The sequence below is a fragment of the Cetorhinus maximus genome, chromosome 17 (genome assembly GCF_964194155.1).
Source record: "Cetorhinus maximus chromosome 17, sCetMax3.hap1.1, whole genome shotgun sequence".
In the NCBI taxonomy this organism is placed as follows: Eukaryota; Metazoa; Chordata; class Chondrichthyes; order Lamniformes; family Cetorhinidae; genus Cetorhinus; species Cetorhinus maximus.
The window spans coordinates 2756246-2774602 of NC_135895.1; the positions used below are offsets into that span (position 1 = coordinate 2756246).

At 49.7% G+C, this 18357-nt stretch overlaps 1 protein-coding gene across 3 annotated transcripts in view; it reads left to right on the forward strand.

Moving 5' to 3' along the window:
- The window catches only part of LOC144692123 (netrin-G1-like), a 76310-nt gene extending 60046 nt beyond the window's left edge, over positions 1-16264 (forward strand). The window contains exons 5-8 of one of the 3 annotated variants that reach the window (XM_078560620.1): positions 8062-8127; positions 11578-11826; positions 13795-13929; positions 15225-16264. In XM_078560620.1, the coding sequence (XP_078416746.1) occupies positions 8062-8127; positions 11578-11826; positions 13795-13929; positions 15225-15454 (680 nt within the window). In that variant the 3' untranslated portion in view covers positions 15455-16264. The remainder of the gene's footprint in view (positions 1-8061; positions 8128-11577; positions 11827-13794; positions 13930-15224) is intronic. The other 2 variants (XM_078560621.1, XM_078560622.1) reach the window with 2 other exon arrangements.
- The last annotated feature ends 2093 nt before the right edge of the window (positions 16265-18357 follow it).

The following is an 18357-nucleotide window of genomic DNA, read 5'->3' on the forward strand; positions in this document are numbered from 1 at the left end:
TTTCACTAATGTCCTTTAGGGAAGGAAATCTGCTGCCCTTTCCTGGTCTGGCCTACATGTGACTCCAGACCAACAGCAATGTGGTTGACTCTTAACTGCCCTGTGAAATGGCCCAGCAAGCCACTCAGTGGTATCAAACCACTACAAAGTCTCAAAAAATAAATGAAACCGGCCTCGATCTAGGCACTGAAAACGACAAAGGCAATCTCAGCCCTGTCAATCCTGCAGAGTCCTCCTTAAATTGGGAGAGCTGTCTCACAGACTAGTCAAGCAACAGCCTGACATAGTCATTCTCACAGAATCATACCTTACAGATAATGTCCCAGACACCACCATCACCATCCCTGGGTATGTCCTGTCCCACTGGCAGGACAGGCCCAGCAGAGGTGGTGGCACAATGGTATACAGTCGGGAGGGAGTTTCCCTGGGAGTCCTCAAACTTGACTCTGGACCCCATGAAGTCTCATGGCATCAGGTCAAACATGGGCAAGGAAACCTCCTGCTGATAACCATGTACCACCCTCCCTCAGCTGATGAATCAGTGTTCCTCCATGTTGAACACCACTTGGAGGAAGCACTGAGAGTGGCAAGGGTGCAGAATGTACTCTGGGTGGGGGACTTCAATGTCCAACACCAAGAGTGGCTCAGTAGCATCACTACTGACCGAGCTGGCCGAGTCCTAAAGGACATAGCTGCTAGATTGGGTCTGCGGCAGGTGGTGAGGGAACCAACAAGTGGGAAAAACATAAATAAAAACAAAAAGTACTGGCAAAGAGAGAAAAAACATACTTGACCTCATCCCCATTGCTGCAGATGTATCTGTCCATGACAGTATCGGTACGAGCGACCATCGCACAGTCCTTGTGCTGCCTAAGTTCCATCTTGACATTGAGGATACCCTCCATGGTGTTGTGTGGCACTACCACCGTACTAAGTGGTATAGACTTCGAACAACTCCAGCAACTCGAGACTGGGCATCCATGAGGCCATCAGCAGCAGCAGAATTGTACTCGAACACAATCTGTAACCTCATGGCCTGGCATATTCCCCACTCTACCATTACCATCAAGCCAGGGGATCAACCCTGGTTCAATGAAGAGTGCAGGAGGGCATACCAGGAGCAGCACCAGGCTGCTAAAAATGAGGTGTCAACCTGGTGAAGCTATAACACAGGATTACTTGCGTGACAAACAGCAAATGCAGCAAGTGATAGACAGAGCTAAGCGATCCCACAACCAACGGATCAGATCTAGGCTCTGCAGTCCTGCCACATCCAGTTGTGAATGGTGGTGGACAATTAAACAACTGGAGGAGGAGGCTCCACAAATATCCCCATCCCCAATGATGGGGGAAGCCCAGCACATCAGTGCAAAAGATAAGCCTGAAGCATTTGCAACAATCTTCAGCCAGAAGCGCTGAGTGGATGATCCATCTCGGCCTCCTCCGAAGTTCCCCAGCATCGCAGATGCCAGTCTTCAGCCAATTCGATTCACTCCACGTGATATCAAGAAACAGCTGAAGGTACTGAATACTGCAAAGGCTACGGGCCCTGATAATATTTCGGCAATAGTACTGAAGTCTTGTGCTCCAGAACTTGCCGCGCCCCTAACCAAGCTGTTCCAGTACAGCGACAACACTGGCATCTACCCGGCTATGTGGAAAATTGCCCAGGTATGTCCTGTACACAAAAAGCAGGACAAATCCAACTCTGCCAATTACCGTCTCATCAGTCACCTCTCGACCATCAGTAAAGTGATGGAGTCATCAACAGTGCTATCAAGCAGCACTTGCTTAGCAATAACCTGCTCACTGATGCCCAGTTTGGGTTCCACCAGGGCCATTCAGCTCCTGACCTCATTACAGCCTTGGTTCAAACATGGACAAAAGAGCTGAACTCCCGAGATGAGGTGAGAGTGACTGCCCTTTACATCAAGGCCACATTTGACTGAGTCTGGCATCAAGGAGCCCTAGCAAAACTGGATTCAATGGGAATCAGGGGAAAACTCTCCACTGGTTGGAACACACATAGTACAAAGGGAGATGGTTGTGATTGTTGGAGGTCAATCATCTCAGCTCCAGGATATCACTGCAGGGGTTCCTCAGGATAGTGTCCTCAGCCCAACCATCTTCAGCCAGTTCATCAATGATCTTCCTTCCAACATAAGGTCAGAAGTGGGGATGTTAGCTGATGATTGCACAATGTTCAGCACCATTTGCGACTCCTCAGATACTGAAGCAGTCCATGTCCAAATGCAGCAAAACCTGGACAATATCCAGGATTGGGCTGACATGTAGAAAGTAACATTCGTGCCACACAAGTGCCAGGCAATGACCATCTCCAACAAGAGAGCATCAAGCTATCGCCCCTTGACATTCAATGGCATCACCATCACTGAATCCCCCAATGTCAATATCCTGGGGGTTACCATTGACCAGAAACTGAACTGGACTAGCCATATTAATACTGTGGCAACAAGAACAGGTCAGAGGCTAGGAATCCTGTGGTGCATAACTCACCTCCTGACACCCCAAAGCCTGTCCACCATCTACAAGGCACAAGTGTGATGGAATACTCCCCACTTGCCTGGATGAGTGCAACTCCAACAACACTCAAGAAGCTTGACACCATCCAGGATAAAGAGCCCACTTGATTGGCACCCCTTCCAAAAGCATTCACTCCCTCCACCACCGACATACAGTAGCAGCAGTGTGTACCATCTACAAGATGCACTGCAGGAACTCACCATGGCTTCTTCGACAGCACCTTCCAAACCCACGACCTCTACCATCTAGAAGAACAATGGCAGCAGGTACATGGGAACACCACCATCTGTAAGTTCCCATCCAAGTCACTCACCATCCTGACTTGGAAATATATCGCCATTCCTTCACTGTCACTGGGTCAAAATCCTGGAACCCCCTCCCTTACAGCACTGTGGGTGTACCTACACCACATGGACTGCAGCGGTTCAAGAAGGCAGCTCACCACCACCTTCTCAAGGGCAACTAGATATGGACAATAAATGCTGGCCCACATCCCATGAAAGAATAAATAAAAAACTGACTGAGCGTTACCATAACCCCACACACTGGCCAAGAGTGACTATCACTCCACACACTGACTGAGAATGACCATAAACTCCCCAAGCTGACTGAGAGTGACCATTACTGAACACACTGTCTGAGAGTCACCATAACTCTTCACATGAAGAGTGACCATAACTTCCATACTGACTGAGTAACGATTACTCCCCACACATACCGAGAATGATCATAATTCCCACACTGACCAAGACTGGCCATTTCTCCATGCTGACCAGGAACGACCATGAATCCCACACTGACCAAGAGTGGCCATAACTCCACACACTGACCGAGAGTGACTATAACTCCCATACTGACCTAGAGTGACCATAACTCCCCATGCTGACCAAGAGTGACCATAACTCCCACATGACCAGGAATGGCCATAACCCTACACACTGACCGAGAGTGACTATAAATCCCACACTGACCTAGAGTGACCATAACTCCCACACAGACCGAGGGTGACAATAAATTCACACACTGACGAATAGTGACCATTACTTCCCATGTTGACTGAGAGTGACCATAACTCCCACACTCACTGAGAATGACCATTACTCCCCACACTGACCAAGTGACCATAATTCCCACACTAACCGAGAGTGACCATTACTCCCCACACTGACCAAGAGTGACCATAACTTGCCACTCTGACTGAGAGTGGCCGTAGCTCCCCATGGTGACCAAGAGTGACCATAATTCCCCACACATAGGAACATAGGAGCAGGAGTAGGCCATTCAGCCCATTGAGCCTGCTCCACCATTCAGTACAATCATGGCTGATCGTCCACATCAATGCCTTTTTCCCACACTATCCCCATGTCCCTTTATGTCATTGGGATTTAGAAGCCTATCAATCTCTGCTTTAAACACACTCAATGACTGAGCTTTCATGGCCCTCTGGGGTAGAGAATTCGAAACATTCACAACCCTCTGAGTAAAAATAATTCTCCTCATCTTGGTCCTAAGTGACTTCCCCCTTATTTTGAAATTGTGTCTCCTGGTTCCAGACTCCCCACTAGGGGAAACATCTTACCTGCATCTACCCTGTCTATCCCTTTAAGTATTTTGTAGGGTTCAATGAGATCACCTCTCATTCTTCGAAACTCTAGAGAATACAGGCCCCAGTTTCCCCAATCTCTCTTCATAGGACAGTCCCGCCATCCCAGAAACAAGTCTGGTGAACCTTCGTTGCACTCTCTCTACGGCAATAATATCCTTCCTAAGTTAAGGGTCCAAAACTGCACACGGTACTCCAGGTGCAGTCTAACCAAGGTTCTATGCAATTGAAGCAAGACTTCATTACTCCTGTACTCAAATCCTCTTGTGATAAATGCTAACATTCCATTAGCTTCCCAATTGCCTGCTGCACCTGCCTGTTAGCTTTCAGTGACTTATGGACAAGGACATCCAAGTCCCTTTGTACATCTACACTTTCTAATCTCTCAACAATATGTAGAGCAAATATGTAGGCAGATTACTGAGTGTAAAAACAATAGGGCAGTAATAGTTAGAAACTTCAGCTACCCTAATATCAACAGGGATATGAACAGTGTGAAGGGCACAGAGGGTGCAAAATTCTGGAACTGTATTCAAGTAAACTTTTTTAGCTGTGCTGGTTAATCATGCTCTGTAACAAACCCAGCGAGAGGGGGCACAATTCTAGATTTAGTCCAAGGCAATTCTAGGGGAGGCAATAGCGTAGTGGTGCTGTTGCTGGACTAGTAACCCAGAGACCTAGGGTAATGCCCTAGGGACCTGTGTATGAATCCTCCTATGGCAGATGGTGGAATTTGAATTCAATAAAAACCTGGAATTAAAAGTCTACTAATGACCCTGAAACCATGTTGATTGTTATAAAAACCCATCTGGTCCACTAATGTCCTTCAATGAAAGAAATCTGCTGTCCTTACTTGGTCTGGCCTACATGTGACTCCAGATCCACAGAAATGTGGTTAACTCTTTAAAAAATGCAAGGGCAATTAGGGATGGGCAATAAATACTAGCCTAGCCAGTGACCCCCACATCCCATGAATGAATAACAAAAAATGAAGTTGGGCAAGTGGATGAAGTAGCAGTGGGGGAGCATTATGGAGATAGTGACCATAATATAGTTAGATTTAGCACCATTATGGAAAAGGACAAAGATAGAGCAGGAGTGAAAGTTCTAAATTGGGGGAAGACAAATTTTACAAAGCTGAGAGGTGAGCTGGTGAGAGTGGACTGGATACAGCTACTAGAAGGAAAAACAATGTCAAATCAGTGGGAGGTATTCAAAAGCGAGATTCTATGGGCACAGTGTAGACATGTCCCCTCAAAGGAAAAGGGTGGTTATCCAGAAGCATACAGGCCAAGATAAGGCAGAAAAAGAAAGCTTATGACAATCACAAAAAGTTTAATACAGGAGAAAGCCTAGAGGAGTGTAGAAAGTACATTGGTGAAGTAAAAATGGAAATTAGGAAAGCAAAGGGTGGATATGAAAAAATATTGGCAGGTAAAAACAAAGAAACCCCAAAGATGTTTTACCAGTACATCAGGAGCAAGAGAATAACTAAGGAAAGGGTCAGGCCTACCAGAGATGTACATGGTATCTTGTGGGTTGATGCTGAAGATGTGGGGAGGGTTCTCAATGAGCACTTTGTCTCTGTCTTCGCTAAGGAGAGGGATGGTGCAGACATTCTAGTTAAAGAGGAAAGTGTGGAACATTAGATACAATAAGCATAGTGAGAGAGGAAGTACTGGAGGGACTGACATCCTTGAAGGTAGATAAATCACCAAGGCCAGATGGATTGTATCCCAGGGTGTTAAAGGAAGCCAGGGAAGAAATAACAGATGCTCTGAGGATCATTTTCCAATCCTCACTAGATACAGGCAAGGTACCAGGGGATTGGAGATCTGCAGATATTGTACCATTATTTAAAAAGGTTGCAAGGGATAGACCATAAAATTATAGACCAGTCTGTTTGACTTCAGTGGTGGGCAAATTATTGGAAACAATTCTGAGAGACAGGATAAACTGTCACTTAGAAAGGCACAGATTAATCAGGGATAGTCAACATGGTTTTGTTAGGGGAAGATCGTGTCTCACTAACTTAATTGAAGGAATGCTTTCCTTTATTAGGCGAGGTATTGAATACAAAAGCAGGGATGTAATGATGAAACTGTATAAAACACTGGTTAGGCCACAGTTGGAATTTTGTGTACAGTTCTGGTCACCACATTACAGCAAAGGCATAATTGCTCTGGAGAGATAACAGAGATTTACAAAGATGCTGCCAGGACTTTAAAAATTGCAGCTATGAGGAGAGATTGGATAGTCCCGGGTTGTTTTTGTTAGAACAGAGGAGGCTGAGGGGTAACCTAATTGAGGTGTAGAAAATTATGAGGGTCCTAGATAGTGTTGACAGGAAAGGCTTGTTTCCCCCTAGCTGAGGGGTCAATTACCAGCGGGCATAGATTTAAGGTGATTGGTAGAAGGATTAGAGGGGACATGAGGAAAAACTTTTTCACCCAGAGGGTGGTGGGTGTCTGGAATTCACTGCGTCAGTCGGTGGTTGAGGCTGAAATGTTCAACTGATTAAAAAGGTACCTGGATCTGCATCTGAAGCACTGGAACCTGCAAGGCCATGGACCAGGGGCTGGAGAGTGGGAGTAAAAATGAGCAGCTGGTTTCTTTTTTACTTTTTTTTGGCCGGCGCAGACACAATGGGCTGAATGGCCTCTTTCTGCACCATAACTTTTCTATGGTTCTATGATTCACAATTTAAGAAATACTCTGCACATCTGTTCTTCCTACCAAAGTGGATAACCTCACATTTTTCCACAGTATATTCCACCTGCCATGTTCTTGCCCAATCACTGAGACTGTCCGAATCCCCTTGAAGTCGCTTTCCATCTTCCTCACAGCACACATTCCCACCGAGCTTTGTATCATCCATGAACTTGGAAATATTACATTTGGTGCCCAGCGTGGGAGTTTTGATCACTTTTGGTCGGTGTGGGAAGTATATTCACTCTCAAGCACTATGGGGAATTATGGTCACCCACAGTCATTATGGGGCGTTATGGTCAATGTTGGTCAGTATGGGAGAGTAATGGTTACTCTTGGCCAGTGTGTGGAGTAACCCAGGGTGACCATAACTTCAATACTGACCCAGAGTGAACATAATTCCACACACTGACTGAGAGTGACCATAACTCCCCACTCTGACCAAGAGTGGCCATAATCCCAGATTGACCAAGAGTGAGCATAACTCTACACACAGACCGTGAGTGACCATAGCTCCCACACTGCCTGAGAGTGGCCATAATTCCCCACATAGACTGAGTGACCATAACTACCAAGCTGAACGAGAGTGACCATAACTCCCACACTGACCGAGAATGACCATAACTCCCCACACTGACCAAATGACTGTAAATCCCCACATAGAATGAATGACCATAACTACCAAACTTACCAAGAGTGACCAGAACTCCCCACACTGAACAAGTTTGACCGAAAGTCCCCACACCAACTAAGAGTGTCCATAATTCCCCACACTGACCGAAGTAACCATAACTCCCAAAGTGACCGAGAGTGACCATACCTCTTTAGACTGACAGGTTTTGTGATTTTGGAACAGGAATATATGGGGGATCTAGAATATCAGGTGCCTGGACCCTAAGCTCTGGAATTCTCTCCATGATCTCCTCCACCTCCCCCTGTCCGTTAAGATTCACCTTAAAATCTCCCTGGCGGAATGAGGGTTTGATCTCCTGTCTGAATATCAGCTCCCGTGTCTCAGTGTTAGTGTTTGTCTGATTGATGGTGAAGTGGAGATGGAAATATCTCAGCTTATCCCTCAGATGCTCGTGTAGTTGTCAGTCTGCACTCGATGTGTGTGTGTGAACACAGTACAGATGTTCTGTTCAGAACAGGTTTCATTCTCCAGCTGTGGTTAATAATTGCCGATTCTTCCTGACACGTTGCAGCTGACTCAAACCGGGGTCAAACACAACAAAGTATCTCAGCACGGGAGGGCGAGAAGACAAAGCAAGGTAGGAGATCAAACAAAGTGACTGGTAGAAAAAGCAGGAAATTGCATTTGTACAGCACTCACTCAATACTGACCCTCTGACAGTGCAGCACTCCCTCAATACTGACCCTCTGACAGTGCAGCACTCCCTCAATACTGACCCTCTGACAGTGCAGCACTCCCGCAGTACTGACCCTCTGACAGTGCCGCATAAACCTCAGTACTGACCCTCTGACAGTGCAGCACTCCCTCAGTATTGACCCTCTGACAGTGCAGCACTCCCTCAGTATTGACCCTCTGACAGTGCAGCACTCCCTCAGTACTGACCCTCTGACAGTGCAGCACTCCCTCAGTACTGACCCTCTGACAGTGCAGCACTCCCTCAGTACTGACCCTCTGACAGTGCAGCACTCCCTCAGTACTGACCCTCTGACAGTGCAGCACTCCCTCAGTACTGACCCTCTGACAGTGCAGCACTCCATCAGTACTAACTCTCTGACAGTGCAGCATTCCCTCAGTAATGACCCACCGACAGTGCAGCAGTCCCTCAGTGCTGGCCCTCTGACAGTGCAGCACTCCCTCAGTACTAACCCTCTGACAGTGCAGCACTCCCTCAGTACTGACCCTCTGACAGTGCAGCACTCCCTCAGCACTGACCCTCTGACAGTGCAGCACTCCTTCAGTACTGACCCTCTGACAGTGCAGCGCTCCCTCAGTACTGACCCTATGACAGTGCAGCACTCCCTCAGTACTGACCCTCTGACAGTGCAGCACTCCCTCAGTACTGACCCTCTGATAGTGCAGCACTCCCTCAGTACTGACCCTCTGACAGTGCTGCACTCCCTCAGTACTGACCCTCTGAAAATGCAGCACTCCCTCAGTACCTACCCTCCGACAGTGCAGCACTCCCTCAGTACTGACCCTCTGACAGTGCTGCACTCCCTCAGTACTGACCCTCTGGCAGTGCAGCACTCCCTCAGTACTGACCCTCTCCAGTCTGTCAGTCGTTTGAGATTCGAATATGGCCTCAGTTCTCTGGAGTGGGACCAGAATTCTCGACTTTCTGTCTCAGAGGTGAGGTTGTTACCCACTGCGCCAGTGGTCAAAGGTGCGGAACTTGGCCGTACTGTATAAAACCCGGCACCGGAGTCTATAAACCCAGCATTAGGACCATCCATTGCCATCTGCCAATTGAATGCAAAGGTTAACGAGACAGGGACCTGATGTTCCCCCTTCACCGCTAAAAGCCTCCATATTGCCTCCCTCCCATTCAGCCATTTCCTCCTCACGTCTCATTCCTGCAGCATGTGACCCACTCCCAGTCTGCTGCCCATCTTCATCCTGTCTACATCCCGTCTACACTTTCTGTCTTTTCCTTGCAAGACTGTCAATGTTTCGGCCACTCGACCCGGTGCAGTTACCTCGAGCTGCTCAGCGCTGCCGTGTGTGTGAACTGTAAACACAACACTCGAGGCCGGCACTGCCACTTATGTCGGCTGGGCTACCATCGAAACGCTTCAGCACCACTGGACCATCACAACGTTTGCTTAGGTCAGTTCCTGATATAATCTCTGCTCTCACCTTCCTTCATCCCTCTGCTTTCAAAGCAAAACAAGAGAAGCAAAGAAAACACCTTTGACAGGGCCGCAAACAGCTTCGCAAATCAGTTCCCCTTCCCCTGGTGATGGGGCCTGTCCAACCTTTCCCCAGCGATGGGGCCTGTCCAACCTTCCCCCAGCGATGGGGCCTGTCCAACCTCCCCCCAACGATGGGGCCTGTCCAACCTTCCCCCAGCGATGGGGCCTGTCCAACCTTCCCCTAGCGATGGTGCCTGTCCAACCTTCCCCCAGCGATGGGGCCTATCCAACCTTCCCCCAGCGATGGGGCCTGTCCAACCTTCCCCCAGCGATGGTGCCTGTCCAACCTTCCCCCAGCGATGGGGCCTGTCCAACCTTCCCCTAGCGATGGGGCCTGTCCAACCTTCCCCCAGCGATGGGGCCTGTCCAACCTTCCCCCAGCGATGGGGCCTGTCCAACCTCCCCCCAGCGATGGGGCCTGTCCAACCTCCCCCCAGCGATGGGGCCTGTCCAACCTCCCCCCAGCGATGGGGCCTGTCCGACCTTCCCCAAGTGATGGGGCCTGTCCAACCTCCCCCCAGCGATGGGGCCTGTCCGACCTTCCCCCGGTGATGGGGCCTGTCCAACCTCCCCCCCAGCGATGGGGCCTGTCTGACCGTCCCACAGCGATGGGGCCTGTCCAACCTCCCCCCAGCGATGGGGCCTGTCCGACCTTCCCCCAGCGATGGGGTCTGTCCAACCCTCTCCCCCAGTGATGGAGCCTGTCCGACCCCCCAGTGATGGAGCCTGTCCGACCTTCCCCTGGTGATAGAGCCTGTCCGACCCCCCAGTGATGGGGCTTGTCCAACCTCCCCCCAGCGATGGGGCCTGTCCAACCTCCCCCCAGCGATGGGGCCTGTCCGACCTTCCCCCAGTGATGGGGCCTGTCCAACCTCCCCCAGCGATGGGGCTGTCCAACCTTCCCCTGGTGATGAAGTCTGGCTGTTGTATTATTGAGGTAACCCGATAAACCTGAGTTATGATGATACAACCATTGCCTCCCTGTCTCCATTTTTAGTTCAGGAATTTGAATGTTTTGTTCTCTCTGGACATGACCGTCCTGCATTGTTGCCGTGTCACTTGTATCCACTCAGTGTTGCCCCTCCCCTAGCGTCCAACAACTAACTTGTCTCCTCATTTGATCATCTCCTCCCATTGTCCATACAGCGAATGGCACAGTGTGTACCGCCCAGGAACAGACTGTTCATCAGAACATAGGGACAGGAGGAGGCCATTCAGCCCCTCGTTCCACTAAATAGATCCTGACTGATTGTTTTCTTAATTCCATCTAAGTGCCTTGGTTCTGTCACCCTCGATATTCTGGTCCAGCAGAAATCTATCGATCCCAGTTTTAAATTTTTAATGGATCCCCAGCCTCGCAGCTTTTTGACGGAGAGAGAGAGAAAGTTCCTGATTTCCACTTCCCTTTGTGTGAGGAATTGCTTCCTGACATCGCCCCAAACGGCCTGGCTCTCATTAAAAGTTCTGCCCCCTTGCTCTGGATGGGGTAGTGGTATTACTGCTGGGCTGGTAATCCCAAAGCCCAGGGGTAATACTCTGGGGACTTGGGTTTGAATCACCCCAAAGCAGAAGGTGAAATTTGAATCCAATAAAAACATGGAATTAAAAGTCTAACGATGACCTTGAAATGATTGTTGTAAAAACCCATCTGCTTCACTAATGCCCTTTTAGAGAAGGAAATCTGCCCTCCTTACCTGGTCTGGCCTACATGTGACTCCAGATCGACAGTAATATGTAGTTGACTGTTAAAAGCCCTCTGACCAGGACAATAAATTCCAGCCCAGCCAGTGACGCCCACACCCCAGGAAAGAATAATAGAGAACCTGGTTTTACAGGCGGGCACCCCGACCCCCGGAGGGAAGGTCAGCCTGCAGCCAGCGAGTCTGGAGGAAGCCCGCCCCGTGGCCATACCACAGCGCCAACGGCTGAACCAGCAGAGAGAGGGACTTCTGCCCTTCAGTGGGAGGACGTTCAGCCCTCGAGAGCTGCTGGCCAACCTGTGCCAGCAGAGCCAGGGCTCAGTCATGGGCACTCCCGGGACTGCCAGGAGGAGCAGGAAGAAGAGCGATGGCTGCCGGAGACAGGTTAGTCCCAGGGAGGGGTTGGGGTGGGGGTGGGGGTGGGAGCTAGGCTTTGGAGCACAGGTGGTGAAGAACGAAGTGTCAGGGTTGGGGGGGGGCAACATCTTGGGGGAGGGGAGGTGACATCTTGGGGAGGGGGGGGGGCGACATCTTGGGGGAGGGGGGGCGACATCTTGGGGGAGGGGAGCAACATTTTGGGGGAGGGGGGATGACATCTTGGGGGAGGGGAGCAACATCTTGGGGGGGGCAACATCTTGGGGGGGGGGGGGGCGACACGTTGGGGGAGGGGGGGTGCGACATCTTGGGGAGGGGGGCCCTGATGCACACAGAGCCTCCCCAGAATGAACAGGTCCTTCTTTCCCACCTTTTTTCAACTTGAACTCAAAAGCAGCCTTCACCCCACCCCGCCCCCACCCACCCACCCCCACCCACCCCTACCCACCCCTCACCCCCCCCACCCCCACCCACCCCCACCCACCCCTACCCACCCCTCACCCACCCCCACCCCCACCCACCTACCCCTCCGCCCACCTACCGCCCCTCAAACCTACCTCCCCACCCACCTACCCCCACCTGCCCGCCTGCCCGATCCTGCCCACTTACCCCCTCCACCAGCCTTGTTCTAGTGTGGGCAGTTTAAATCCCAGACAACTGGGTTGGTAACAAGTCCAATTGAACTTAAATTCTTTATTTAAATATGGTAGGTGGGCTTCTGATTTTGGCACCTGCCCACCTACCCCGTTCTGGGGTCAGCTCGGGGGTGAGCAAGCAGACACTAAGTCCCCCTGCAGTGGGCTGGGCACCCCTCTTCTGTGCCCCCACCGCAGGGGGACGCGGTGTCTGCCTGGTCAGCATTGTCAAGTCCTTTAATCACCTTAAACACCTCAATTATATCACCCCTTAATCTTCGATATTGAGGGATTACAAGTCTCGTCCGTGTCGCCTGGTCCTTGTAATTTAACCCTTTGTCCCCAGTCTGATTCTAGTGAATCTGCTCTGCACCCTCCCTGAGGCCAGGGTCTCCTTCCTGGGGTGCGGGGTCCAGAACTGAACCCAGTTACTCCAGATTGGGTCTGAGCAGAGCTTTATATAAACTGTAACTTCCACCCTTTGTATTCCAGACCCCTCGAGATAAAGGACAACATTCCATTCGCCTTTTAAATTATTTTTTCACTTGTTTTTAGCTGGACCTGCCTGTGCTGGTATTTCTGCTCCATACAAACCTCCTCCCACCCCCTCTTCATCTCCCCCCATCACCATATCCTCCTATTCCTTTCTCCCTCATGTGTTTAACCAGCTTCCCCTTAAATACATCGATACTATTCACCTGAACCACTCCCTGTGGGAGTGAGTCCCACATTCTCCCCACTCTCTGGGTGAAGAGGTTTCTCCTGGCCCTTCATCGTGGTCTCCCTCACAAAACATCTTCTCTACGTCTACCCAATGAGACCCTTTCATCATTTTAAATTTCTCTATCAGGCCACCCCTCATCCTTCTCTTTTCTAGAGAAATGACCTCGAGCCTGTTTAGCATTTCCTGATACTTCAGTTCTGGTATCGTCGTTGTAAATCTTACTTTACACCTTCTCCGGTCTCTGTCTCTCCTTTTTTATAATATGGAGACAGACAGTTTGCAGTTTTCCAATTGTGATCTACACGTTTGTTATGAGTTTAACATAACTTCTGTACTGGTGAATTCTATCCTGTGGCGATGAAGCCAGTGTTTGGTTTGCTTTTTCTGGCCTTGTTAACCCATGTTAATTCTGTCAGTTTCCCAGAGAGTGGAACATGGGCCATGTGCAGTCAGTATGTGCGGCATGGAAGCTGTTTAGAGTGTTGAAGACTTGTTTTACTCTCACAGTCTGACCGTCCTGTCCTGGGTCACAGTCATTCCTGTTGCTAAGCCTGTGTTGATGTGTTTTATTGGGAATCACTGTGTGCAGTCTGTGTGTGTGTTGTCTTGTTTTTACAGACTGTAAGTGTAACCCTGATGGCTCACTCCACCATCGCTGTAATGACACGGGACATTGTGACTGTAAGGATGGGGCAACAGGGCCCAAGTGTGACAAGTGCCTGCCTGGATATTACTGGCACAGGGGCTGTCAAGGTAAGGAACCGTTCCACACCAGCTCCTGCCCCCACCCCACCCTGGCTCCTGTGTGTCAGGGTCAGCAGAGTATCTGATAGTCGAGCTACTGAGGGGGAAACACAGAGACTTTTAGTGAGTGAACCCTCTCCAAAACCTCGACATCCTCCCTAAAGTGTGGTGACTATAACTGGACCTAATTTCATCCACAGTCTCTCCTTCAGCATTTAATCATCAATTTTGCTCTGTTGACCCATCCCCTTCATTGGTTCCTTAAAACTTGAGTTTTTGGTCACTTTACCTGCTCTCACTTATAGCCAGTTTATCATCCATTCTGCCACTTGTCCCCAGACTCTTCACACTCTGACCTTAACCATGAGTTCACTCTGCTTCACCTTATCGAAGGCCTTTTAAAAATCCAAATATATTACATCGACTACATTACCCTTATCTACCCTTTCTTTTACTACTTGAAAGAATTTAATAAGGTTAGTCAGCATAGCTTTCCCTTTTGAAATCTGTGCTGTCTGCTCTTTGTCATATTTCCACTTTCTAGAAGTTTTTCTGTTACATCTTTGAGTAAAGATTCCCCCATCTTTCCTGTCACTGACGTTAAGCTGATTGGTTGACAGTTTCCAGGACTTGTTCCATCTCCCTTTTCAAATAGAAGAATCACATTAGGTCCCTGCCAATCCTCTTCCCTTTTCTAATGAATGTTTTTATCTATGTAATAGCGCCTCTGCTGTCTCTTCCCAAATTCTTTTCAAAAGCACAGATGGAATCCATCCTGATGAGGAATTTTATCCTCTAAGTTTTTGATTCATTTATTAATTATCTTCCCCATTTCCATCTGAAATGTCTTTCTACGTTTTTTGATTATTTTTAAATCTCACGTCCACCATGTTAGTCTCTCAGTGAACACTGAGACAAAGTAATTGTTGAATATTTTTGCCATTTTGCTGTTATGACCTTTGAGTTTATGGTGTTTATTCCTTAGTGACTCCATCACATTCCTGATTGTCCATTTGTTGTTCTTGTGGCTCTGGGATATTTTACTGTTTCAGTTTATATTCCATCTTAATTTAACTTCATAGTTTCTCTTCATTTTCCTAATTGTTTTTTCACATCTTTCCAAACCTTTTTCATATTCCTTTTGGAATCTGCGTGATTAACCTTTATTATATTCTCACTGTCGGATATTTTACTAATAAAATGTTGTTGTAAAAGTGAAACCCTGGGAGTGGCGACACTGAAACAATCTGTAATGTGGGGAGATTTTCAATGAACTGACCTTTCTTTTTTCTGTCCTCTTGCAGCGAGGGTGTGTGATAACTTGCTGACGCGATGTGAGAATGGAGGAGTGTGTGAGGACAATGGGAGGTGTCTCTGTCCCACTCCCTACACTGGCCTCCTGTGTGAGAAAGTCCAGTGCAGGAAGGGAGTGGGGGGATGTGTGTCCCAATCCCCCCGAGACCCCACCTTACACCGGGTGCTGCTCTCGCTGACTGTGCTGCTAATCGCCGCTAATGACCGTGTATCGCTCTAACCAGCTTCCAGTGCCAAGGACGCTCACAGGAAGGTGCGGAGAGCACAGGAGAATCCAGGGTTTACTGCCTCGCTGTTAAAACACGCTCCCTTCCCCCACATACCCCACCCTAGGAAAGACAAGCTGGATCGGAAACCTGAACCCAGAGACCCAGCCTGACTGGAACTCAGATCGTGGATGGAATCAGCGGTTAGTGGGGACTGGGCTCTCTGACTCCCTGCGGATCTGAGGCAGCAGCTAATATTCATTCTACAACCACCTGCCACTCATCCCGTGTTCAGCTTCGAGACAAAGGAACAAAGGAGGGACTTGCATTTCTCTAGCGGCTTTCACCAGCTCAGGATGTCCCAAAGCACTTTACAGCCATTGAAGGACTTTTTAACAAATAACAATGTGTTAATGACCAGATAACCTGTGTGTGATGTTGCGTAAGGGATAAATATTGACCAGGACACCGGGGCGAGCTGTCCTGCTTTTCTTGGAAACAGTGATGTGACCGATCTGAAAGGACAGGAGGCCTCGGTTTAACTCCTCATCTGAAAGATGGAAACTCCGATAGTGAATTTCTCACTCCCTCCCGCTTACACTTTATACTCACTCAGTCTTTCTGCCGCTCTCTCTGAGTGAGGGATTACTGAGTGGGGACCCGGCCTCTCTGTCAGTGCATCAAAACCGGAGGGAATATGAGGGGCAGTTTTGTGTTCCCCACATCCTGGGCATCGCTGAGCATTCCTGGCACTTGCGATAAAGCAGCACTTCCTCCGTATTGTCCCTCCGACAGTGCAGGGCCCCCTCGGTACTGACCCTCTGACAGTGCAGCAGTCCCTCAGTACTGACCCTCTGACAATGCAGGGCTCCCTCAGAAATGACCATCTGACAGTGCAGCACTCCCTCAGTGCTGGCCCTCTGACAGTGCAGCACTGCCTCAGTACTAACCCTCGGATAGTGCAGCACTCCCTCAGTACTGACTCTCCGACAGTGCAGCACTCCCTCAGTGCTGACTCTCTGACAGTGCAGCACTCCCTCAGTACTGACTCTCTGACAGTGCAGCACTCCCTCAGTACTGACCCTACGACAGTGCAGCAGTCTCTCAGTACTAACCCTTGGACAGTGCAGCACTCCCTCAGTACTGACTCTCCGACAGTGCAGCACTCCCTCAGTACAGACCCTCTGACAGTGCAGCACTCCCTCAGTACTGACTCTCTGACAGTGCAGCACTCCCTCAGTACTGACCCTCTGACAGTGCAGCACTCCCTCAGTACTGACCCTCTGACAGTGCAGCACTCCCTCAGTACTGACCCTCTGACAGTGCAGCACTCCCTCAGTACTGACCCTCTGACAGTGCAGCACTCCCTCAGTACTGACCCTCTGACAGTGCAGCACTCCCTCAGTACTGACCCTCTGACAGTGCAGCACTCCCTCAGTACTGACCCTCTGACAGTGCAGCACTCCCTCAGTACTGACCCTCTGACAGTGCAGCACTCCCTCAATACTGACCCTCTGACAGTGCCGCACTCCCTCAGTACTGACCCTCTGACAGTGCAGCACTCCCTCAGTACTGACCCTCTGACTGTGCAACACTCCCTCAGTACTGAGCCTCTGACAGTGCAGCTCTCCCTCAGTGCTGACCCTCCGACAGTGCCGCACTCCCTCAGTGCTGACCCTCTGACAGTGCAGCACTCCCTCAGTACTGACCCTCTGACTGTGCAACACTCCCTCAGTACTGAGCCTCTGACAGTGCAGCACTCCCTCAGTACTGACCCTCCGACAGTGCCGCACTCCCTCAGTACTGACCCTCCGACAGTGCCGCACTCCCTCAGTACTGACCCTCCGACAGTGCCGCACTTCCTCAGTGCTGACCCTCCGACAGTGCCGCACTCCCTCAGTACTGACCCTCCGACAGTGCCGCACTCCCTCAGTACTGACCCTCCGACAGTGCCGCACTCCCTCAGTACTGACCCACTGACAGTGCAGCACTCCCTCAGTACTGACCCTCCGACAGTGCCGCACTCCCTCAGTGCTGACCCTCTGACTTGCTACTTCCATCACACAATTTAAACTCTCTCACTCACAGTCGGTGGCTCAATGTCACCTTCTCAGGGGCAATTATGTCTGGGCAATAAATAATGTCCTAGCCAGGGATGCACACGTCCCATGAATGAATAAACAAAAACTCCACACACATTCAGCTCCAGTTCCTCTGTCACTCTGCCTCTCTCACCCTCCTTCTTACAGATTACTCTCTGGTGAATTCGCCTCTGCAATGCCTCGTAACTAAGAAGAAGGTTTGAAGTGTTGCCTTTGAGTTCCCTGCATCCTGAGATTCAGTGAGCATCGCTGTGTAATCCTGTTGATGGGGTTTTTGTGTAAAGTCAGAGGGTCATTATGCCACAGAAGCAGGGCCATTCGGCTCTCCAGTTCATGACAGCTCTCTAGAGCAATCCAGTCGGTCCGCTTCCCTCACCCGATCCATGTATCCCTGCAAGTTTCGTTCCCTCCAGTGCCCATTCAGTTTCCTTTTTCAAATCACTCACCGTCTCCACTTCTCCCAGCCTCGTCGGCAGTGAGCTCTAGGTCATGACCACTTGCTGTGCAAAAAAAATAGTCTTCCTCAGATTTCCTCTGTATCTCGTGACCAAAACTGAAACCTCCGTCCCTCAAGTCCGTGTGCCATCAACAAACGGGAATTGCTTTTCCCTCTTCACCGTATCTAAACCCACCGTATTCTTGTACACCTCTCCCAAATCTCCCCTCCATCTCCTTTGCTCCAAGGAGAACAACCTCAGCTTCTCCAACCCTAACCTTGTAGTTAAAACCACCTTCCCCCCCTACACCTGGGAACATTCTGGTAAATCTTCTCTGCACCCTCAAGGTCCCTCACATTGAACTGGATTCAATATTCC